At 35.5% G+C, this 9,557-nt stretch overlaps 1 protein-coding gene across 4 annotated transcripts; it reads left to right on the top strand.

Annotated features, from left to right (window-relative positions):
- The first annotated feature begins 3 nt into the window (after nucleotides 1-3).
- LOC128598917 (cilia- and flagella-associated protein 95-like) lies at nucleotides 4-8,029 on the top strand. 4 transcript variants are annotated; one of them, XR_008384324.1, is made up of 7 exons: nucleotides 5-194; nucleotides 276-387; nucleotides 1,511-1,620; nucleotides 3,613-3,681; nucleotides 4,906-4,966; nucleotides 6,160-6,244; nucleotides 6,523-7,561. XR_008384324.1 is itself a non-coding variant. In XM_053610134.1 (6 exons), exons 1-6 carry the CDS (start codon nucleotides 160-162, stop codon nucleotides 6,166-6,168), a joined length of 396 nt encoding a protein of 131 aa, XP_053466109.1. In that variant the 5' UTR covers nucleotides 5-159; the 3' UTR covers nucleotides 6,169-6,508. The 4 variants fall into 4 exon arrangements, 3 of the variants coding, with proteins under 3 accessions (XP_053466110.1, XP_053466109.1, XP_053466107.1); XM_053610134.1 differs by lacking the exon at nucleotides 6,523-7,561 and having other exon boundaries at nucleotides 6,160-6,508; XM_053610132.1 differs by lacking the exons at nucleotides 6,160-6,244; nucleotides 6,523-7,561 and adding an exon at nucleotides 7,569-8,029 and having other exon boundaries at nucleotides 13-194.
- The last annotated feature ends 1,528 nt before the right edge of the window (nucleotides 8,030-9,557 follow it).

Here is a 9,557-nt window from a genome sequence, read left to right as displayed (position 1 = left end):
GTGGCGTCGTTAGAAACGTCCTCGCGCCTTGCTCTAGCTCTAAATAAATATATAAATAAATAAATAGAACCACCAACAGTGAAGGTGAAAGATACATGCTGCGAAGATCTGCTTTTATTTTTCAGTATCTTTGTAGCAATCAGTTTAGGTTGTGTAAATATGAATTACAGCAGAAAAACGCTGATTTCAGACTGGTGAGTATTATTTTTTTTTAAAAGACATCCTGCTGAAAAAAATAATGAAACTGCTCAAATAACATTTCCTCTGTTTTAAAGGCACAAAAACAGGGAAGCAGAGCCAAGAGACTATGATATCTCTGCATGTCGTGATGGACAAAGAAAATTACACAAGTCAACATACAAACATTTTGGCACACACTTGGATGCAGTAAGTGCTAACTGTATTGAAATCATACTGTATTTTTGTAATAAATATATAAATAAATATTCATTAATAGTAACATTAACTCCTATGTGTTTTGACTATTCCCAGTGTCTTAATATAATCATGTCAGTAACAACACTTGTTCAGCCACCATTTTATTCCTTCTTATTTCAGCCTATTTCAGCTTACTCTCTCTGTTTCTTCCTCTTAAAAGGAGAATGTGGAAAGCCTGAGGTGAAAATTTCCTCACTTTCACTAACAGTTCGACTGTTTCAAGGACATTCTTTCAGACCCTTTAAGAGCGTGATATAGTGATAAACAGACTTTGGTCCCCGAATCACATTACGCATTACTGAACTCTGCAGAGAGACCATATTTAGCTGTCATAAAATAGTCACAAAAGACTATAGGCTTAGACTTAGACAAAAGAATAAAGGCTTAGAGGCTAGCATGTTCGCCTCACACCTACAGAGGTTGGGGGTTTGAGTCCTGCCCTGGATGAATGGGTGTGTGAATGTGTATGTGAGTGTGCCCTGTGATGGATTGGCACCCTGTACAGGGTGTACCCCGCCTTGTAATAAGTATTGAATGGGTCAACATTTTTTTCAGTAAATATATATCCAATGAGGCTATTCACATGAAATTTTTACCAGACATCAGCATTAACTCAAGAAATCTGGAAATTTACATTTATTCATTTAGCAGACACTTTTATCCAAAGCGACTTACAAAGGAGAAAGAATTTATAAATATAAAGAATTCACAACATTAAAGTCCATAAATAAAGTTATGTGTAATAAAGTGGAATGACAATGTTGACGCGTTCAATACTTATTTCCCCCACTGTAACGGAACTTTATTCCAAATATAGTCATACTGTTTCTGCCACTTATCTTTTATATGTCCATATTATATATTTTTATAACATATTGTTCCTTTTCTATCTGTGTACAAGTATATTCTGGCTTGTGTATATTCTATTTTATGTCATGAACAGTCAAAAAAAGCATTTCACTACATGTCGTACTGCATATGGTTATGTGTGTGTGTGCGCGAGACCAATAAAATTTGAGTTTGAATTTAGTACATTTATGGATTACTTAGTTAAAAATCTGCTTTTTCACAGGACTGCAGAACAACAACCCAAATGGCTCAGTCAAAGAAAGAGCATGAGGCCAAGGACACAGCAAAATCAATGGTGCAGGCTGACCATTTCCACTCACTGGTGTTTGATAGGTAAAGTAGGCCTATTAACTTCTCTTTTAGGGATTATTTAAAATCCTTTTCTTTGTACTACTAGTTACTTCTAGACCTATTAAATTAAGGGTTCTCCACTCCCAGTGTGGACAGCTCTCAACCTGTCTGATCCAACTCATCCACAGCTTGATAATTAGCTGATCAGTTGCAGTAGTGGCTTGTGACCATAGATTCTGGTGAGGCAGGGTGACATTAATAATGGCATAACCTGAAACAAAGTTAAGTGAGGTGCTATCACACTTGACTTATGCTCTAGTCTACGGTCTAGTGAATTTTTAAAGTAACCTATAATAGGCAGTTGAAAGTCAACAACATACAGCTTACAGTCTAGCAGCTCCATATACCTTTATTCAAGTGTGGTCAATACTGCAGGTGTTTGCGCCAGGTTTCAGCAAAAGTTCAAACAAAAGACTTGAAACTAACCCAAAATAAATTGGGGCATTGGAAAAGAAGAGCACTTTTACTTCTTAAAGCCTTTGCAAGGGAAACAAGGTCACTGTGGTGCACACACATTTCTGATGTATGGACATTTTCTATTCCATAATCCCCCTTTCCTTTTGCAGTATGTATTTCCAAAAAATGGACACACTCTTTGCACTTACACTTTGCCTTTGTTTGCATGAATTTATTAGATTTTATATTTAACATTAAACCTCGGAAACCCTGTCATTAACTTTCCGGTCCACTGCTCCTCCACTGAAAATATTCATTGAGCAAGCATGGGGCAGTGTGATTCCTGCCCCTCTGGACCTCTGTTAATGCTTGTTACAGTTTCCATTTTTGACCACTAGGTGCAATAATAACTCTGTGAAGCATACTGCCCCACGATTGCACAACATCTAGAAAGGTGAAGAAATCAACAGAACATCAGCTTATATCTGTCAAAAAGCAACATTCTTTTAAAAAGTTACTCACTCAAAGGAGGTAATTAGTATATAAACAGAATTAAAACTGCATGGGGTTGTGAAAGTGGACTTTATGAAGATTAACACTGGTTAAATAGCTGATATATACAGAAGACAAGCCGCTGATCCGTTGGATCAGGTGTATCCTGAAATGACAGTCTTTTGCAGGTTTTGGATTTTGATCTAGTGTGATCTCAATTCAAACACCTCAGGTTCTTCTCTCGCAGGCCGTAAGGCTGATAAACTGTTACCACAAATATCACAGTCATCATAGTCAAAAAGATTGGTCTGGCCTCACTTTCACACCTTTTCACTCTTACACTAGGATGTTAATCAAATCAAGAAGTCGATCAAATCATAGGATAGGAATAAGAGTAGATTAAAAGGGGCCATGCCAGTCAACAGGATAGCAAATGTTTGCATATGGGTGATAAATCCTGTTCAAGAGGTGTATATATAGTGCGAAAGTTTCAGATGTTCTGGGTTCAGTCTGACTCGACTGAATCTGAGGTACTTTTCAGCCTTGCTACTGCTGTTATTCAAATAAAGACATTCGCATTTTTCACCAAGTTTGAAGAAGTCTTGTTTTTCCCCCCAATCCCCAGTTAATAAAAGAACATCCTCTAAAAATCCCCAAAAGGATTTTGTGGGGCCAATAAACAGTACAAAGAACATACTATCTGAAGTCTTCAATATGTTCCAAGAAAGTCTTTAAAGATGCCTTTCAGTGTCAAAACATATATAGGACAGTTCTACAGCATTTATAAAGTTAACAAAACGTTTTCGAGCTATGCAGCCGAACAAAATCAAACGTCTGCTAACAGGTTAACAACTGTAGTCTGTGTGTTATATAATACTACTCATAGTATCAACTATTATTGCTTCTCTCTTCTTAAAGTCCTCAAGTTTCTTCTTCCTCTGCTTCTGCTTCTACTATTACTACTATGACCATTATTATTATTATTATTATTATTATTAGTGATGCGTCTACAAATAGTATATAATAATATACTGTATGTGTCCATCAACAGGCCTTTGATTTAATGCACATTTTTGTTTTCTGCAGAGAAACAGGAACATCAGACACAGCTGGCAAATCCATCCTATCCCGCTATCAACCAAGCTGTACTGAAAAGTAAGAGAATTTCATGCAGTACTTCACTCTACTGTTTTACTAGACTCTTGTTTATGTTAACATGCATTTTTTTAAATGAGCTCCCGAGATTATAACTGCCGAGAAGCCTGTTTTTTTTTTTTTTACTTTAATGGCCAGTAGAGGGAAATAGTGATCTTGTTATTCTTTATAATAGTAATAATTTAAGTATCTGTCCATGATGTACCTACAGTGCTGTGCAAAAGTCTTATGCTGTAAGTCTACAAAAGTCTATAAATGCTGTAGAGCAAAGACGCCTTTAACAATAATGAAATTAAATGTTTCTACATTTTAAAAAAATACTATAAAGAGCAGTAAACAGTAATAAATGAAACAAAGTCAATATTTGGTGTGACAAAAAATGTAAATAGTAGTTTCTGATACAGTTTGTGCAGTTTTATAAGGAAATGAGCTGTAAATTTTATTGAGGATCTTGCAGAACCAGACACGGTTCTTCTGGAGATTTTGACTGCTGCACTCGCTTCTTATTTTTGCAAAATCCAGCAGCTTTCATTGTGTTTTATTGTCTGAAAAGTGTCTCTTACCACTTAATATGCTGCTTTCTTTACTGACATACCAACATTTTTCTATAACATTTAATTTTGTGCTAGAAAACTAATATTTGGGAATCTAAAATGTTTTTTGTACTGACCCGATAATGTAGAAGTCATAAAATAAAAAATCTATAACAAAGTTTGTACTAAAAAATAATAGGGTGCCCAAAACGTTTGCACAGTACTGTATGTAATTAAATGCATTGTGTTTTTATATAGCATGATTTATACCTACGGTATAATAAAAGAAGTGATAAATACAGATTGCATTTTAAAGTTACTTTATATTTCTTTTCTCCTTTAGAGCAGAATGTGAAAAACTTTAATCAGGGAAACAAAGCACACTGATTTTTAATGCCATATCAGGCATTTCCTGGTGAACTCCTGCTGAACTCTGCAGAGATACAGGAATTAGTTATCACAAAATAGTCATGAAAGAAATCAACTCACCGGGGGTATTTTGATGAAAAAATAATAATACTATTATACTACTAGTGGTGAAAGATATTGTTTGCAGAGGCTCAAAGGTTTAGTTCATCTCATTTCAGTTGCCAGGCTGATTAGTAAAGGACTTGCATTTATAATCATTACTAACATTACAGATTGTTGTACAGGATCAGAATTTAATGCCACTGTATGCATCTTATTTCAGTGAGTTAATTACTACGTATGCATTGGATTACGTTCCACCTCGTTTTACCACCAAGCAGGCAGTAAGTATAGTAACAGTGTACTGTACCGTATATACACGATCACTTTATTAATTTTGTTAAGAGGTTTATTTGATTCAGAAATCAGCTCAACCAGCAGGCTGATACAGTTTACAGATAATACAGCTATCTTTCCTGGCAAAACCTGAATTGTACAACAAACACTTATTGTACAAAAAGTTTTATTAGTGGCAGCTGCTTGATACCAGCGACACACTATAACAAATCTGTCTCTGCAGTATGGCAGATTATGCCATTGCTCATTTATTTTATCCTGAGATGTGAGATGTGAGAGAGTTATTATTTTGGTAACAACAAACCATAGCGCTGTCAAATTCTCAATTGATTGGTCAGAAGGTGTTGATTAAATCACAGGTTTATATGAATGCACTTGTTCTACTATGTTATCGTTTCTATAGTAAAAAAGTTACACAGTAATGGGCGCTGCACAATAATCTAAGTGTTGTTACAAACATGTTGTTATTTAAAAAATAAAAATGTATCATTTATGGTGACATGGTGAAGCTTTTACAGTCGAGGTCATAAGTTTACATACGCCTTGCGGAATCTGCAAAATGTTAATGATTTTATTTTTTAAAAGAAGGATCATAAAAATATTTTTTTTTTATTTAGTACTGCCCTGATTAAGCTATTTAACAATATACACTGATCATCCTGTTCAAAAGTTTATACCCCCTTGGCTCTTAATGTATTGTGTTGCTTTCTTGAGCATCACTGAATTTTTGCACCTTATGTAATAGTTGTGTACTGAGTCCCTCAGTTGTCCTCAGTGTGAAAAGATGGAGCTCAATATAATATAATCATTGTTGGAAAGGGGTCAAATGTGCAGAAGATGCTGGAAAAGCAAAGAATGTGCAGGACCTGGAGGATTTTTCTGAAGAACAGTGGGCAGTTTAACTGCTCAGGACAAACAAGGGACTCATGAACAACTATCACATAATGTCATTGATCATCCAGGTAACAACACACAATTTTTATGATCCCTCTTTAAAAAAAATGTATTAATATTTTGCAGATTCTGCAAGGCATATGTAAACTTATGACCTCAACTGTATGTCTGTCTTGGCAGCTCTTTGTAAAACTCAGTAGGTTTTCCACCACAGGAGAGTCTTCAGGACAGAGATGCTTTCTCTATAATATAAGCTGCATTTGTTTTTTGTCTTATTAACTTTGAGAGAGAGTGAGAGAAAGAGAGAAAAAGAGAGGCTGGACAGGGAACAACTGTTTATACAACTGTTTATACAGCTGCATTGGTATACTGTAAGTGATAATAGGAACTAATTGCTTTTCCAGAAGTTCCACAATATTAAATATAATTACTACCATATGATTAATTGCTCGTGGTAACAGCATGTCCTAAGCAGGAATATTATCCTGGCAACCCTGTAGTACCACCAACACTTCATATCAAAACTCCTTTTTTAAGTTACTTCCAATGTTCTAACATGAAAAATAGATACACAGAACTGTACACTGACATTCTCATGAATATACAGTGTCTTCAACTAATATTGGCATTTTTGGTAATATGAGCAAAGAAGGCTCATATTTCTGACTTGAAACCCATAGAAAACCTGTGGGGTGACCTGAAGAGGAGAGTCCAGCGTGGACCTCAAAATTGGATCTAGAGAGATTCTTTATGGAGGAATGGTCTCTTGTCATGTATTCTCCAACCTCATCAGGTATTATAGGAGAAGACTCAGAGCTGTTATCTTGGAAAAGGGAGGTAGCACAAAGTATTGACTAAAAAAGTGCCAATAATTGTTTCACACCTATATTTAACAAAGATGTTTGTTTTTTGATAAACCTGTGATGTGTGTCCAATTGTTTGATATCCATGAGAGCAGAGTATTTTTTGTGAATTTTTTAAACAAAAGATTAAAAGGTTAAACAATAAAGACAATTATTCACAGCCTTCTTTGCTCATATTTACCAAGGATGCCAATATTAGTGGAGGGCACTGTAGCGCTATGAATTTAAAAGAAAAAACACATATGAACAAATGAAAAAAACACCAGAACATACCCAGCTTAAAGGTGTACACTACCATGTGACCACGATGTGTGAATCCAATGGAGAATAATATACTCCAATAATAATTTACTCCAAACGCACTCATAATGGAAGCCTAAGGGAAGTTACTGAATTTGGTTAATAAACATGTTAAATACTTCAATATATAATGCAAAATTAAACCTGCAACCTTTACACTATAACAATGAAGGTCTTCGGATAAGACCGAGATGAGAGCAAGTCTTAGCAAAACTATCCTCATGTAGTTTTATGCAACACTGCAGCTATGCAGTAAAATGTCATTCCATTTAGAGCTTATGCTTTTTCTGAAGTCTAATCATGTATTCATACATGATCAAGCAGAAATTGAAGCACTGCTGAGATATTTTGAGCCGCAATTACTGTAGCTTAATTTATTAACTGAAGAATTCATTGAAAAAGGCATAAACATGATGACTCAATGACTGGCCTTAGACCACTGTATATGTAGGTAGGTAGGTAGGTAGATAGATATAATTCATTGGTGTTTCACTTTTCTCAGTCCTGATTCATGACTTTTTCATATCCAAAGATGCCACCCAAGGAACTGATGGACAGGAAGCTGGATTTCAGAAGACACCAGTCTCAATTTACTGATGTGGCAGATCATCGGTGGTGGGGCCGGAATACCTGGCAGGACTTTAATGATCCACAGGCTGTAGTCAAAGGAGTGGCAAAGTCCTTGTATAGGCAAACAAACCTTTCATGCCCATAAGCATAGTCTCCATTCTCATACTTGTTTTGGATTAGGTAGGACAATATTTAATCATCATGTCTGACTTTGTTTTTCTTTTTATCATTCATAACTTTCTAATGCCAAAAATGCTTAATTATGGAGTATATATAGATAAGTCATCTACACCACCCACCATGTCCCATCACACATACAAAACTTATATAAACATTGTATAGGCCAGGTCAGTGCTGGAATTTGCTTTCTTTTCCAATGGGAACTGCATACTGGTGAAATAAATCTATTTCTTCATTGCTTTACCTGTTTCTTCCATTATCTGTTCAATCTGAACATCATTCAACAAGGGTTGTTAATTCCATGCATACAAATTAGTGGCGTCACTCCATATTTCCAGTGAGATTTGTCCTCGCTCAGCAAAAAAAACAACTGTGCAGCCTAGACATGCTGTAACTATGCCGAACAGCAGATGTAGGGTTTAAATTAGAAATGCACATCCTTTTCCTGCATCATCTTCTTTAGTCGGAACAGTTGTTACCATGGCTGATGTGTTGTGTGTCTCTTAAAAACACTGCCATCCTGTTGCTTTGCATGGTTATTGGTTTTCTTTTTTAAGAGCAGAAACAACCACAGAGGCCTGACTATCTATTACTCACCCACAGAAGGAATGTGCTTTTGTAAAGAAATAACTGTTTAACCTAAAAGTTTCAAGTTTGTCCTCATCAATAACCAAAAACAAACTGGTATTTTAATGAATCTGTTGCTAACTGACTTTTTTTTGTTGTTTTTATTTAACCAGTAAATGTTAATATTTTTAGTTTTTAGAATTTTTTTTTTTTTTGATGGGTTTAATTTACATTTACATTTACATTTATTCACTTAGCAAACGCTTTTATCCAAAGCGACTTACAAATGAGAAAGACACAAGCAACCTTAATTTAAGGTTGGGGTGTAAATAGTCTAAATGTTCAGACATTTAGTAGGCGGAGTCATTTGGGAGGGTCCCAGTGTGTCCTAATAGTAACATTATTTAAGGTCACATTTTAGTGTTTTTTTGTTGTTGTTGTTGTTGTTGTTTTTTTTTTAATAACTGGAATAGTTAGAGTACTACAGTGTATTTAACTTTGTCACATATTTATGTGTTCAGGTTCTCAGGTTCTCTGCTTTTATCTTTCCAAGGATTCGCATATCTTGAACATTTCCTCCTTTGATTTAAATATGAGGTGTTTACATGCATCAGTTAGAGACTCTTAGTACCAGAAAATGCTTTAATGCCAAGATAATCATCCAACTGAGAAGTGTATTTCATTGAAAAAAGGTTGCATTCATTAGTGATTTTACATTAACATGCCAGTTTAAAGCAAATGGCTGCTCCAAGTGAATAGAAGAATATGTGCATAAGTTGGAAACCCAATACACCTACACACGTCTCTGAATTTGTGACAATTTAAACAGCAAGCTGTGGCAGTGAAGCTAAATATTGCAGCCAACTGTGAGTGGTCAGAACGGAGGCAGTAGTTTGGTAGGAAAGCAGACTGGAAACTTTTGGAAAGGGCAGCCTGGAATTCATTGGGTGCTATTGTTAGTGTTGGATCCTTGGATCACAGCTCAGAAAGTCACATGACATCCCCTTAAGGAAGTTATTTCAGACCTCCAGTAAGCAATAAACACGCAACCCATAATTATTACGATTCCTACACAACGATGTACACAGAATTCAATTTGTCTTTCAAGTAAGAATAATTGTTAGTATTAGTGGTTGTTTCTCAGCTTTAAAATTGTCAGGTGGAAGCGAAGACATGTTTGTTGAAAGAAGAGATATATTTAATG

Source organism: Ictalurus furcatus, chromosome 22 (assembly GCF_023375685.1).
Source record: "Ictalurus furcatus strain D&B chromosome 22, Billie_1.0, whole genome shotgun sequence".
Classification (NCBI taxonomy): domain Eukaryota; kingdom Metazoa; phylum Chordata; class Actinopteri; order Siluriformes; family Ictaluridae; genus Ictalurus; species Ictalurus furcatus.
This window is presented reverse-complemented; position numbering and strand designations above follow the sequence as displayed.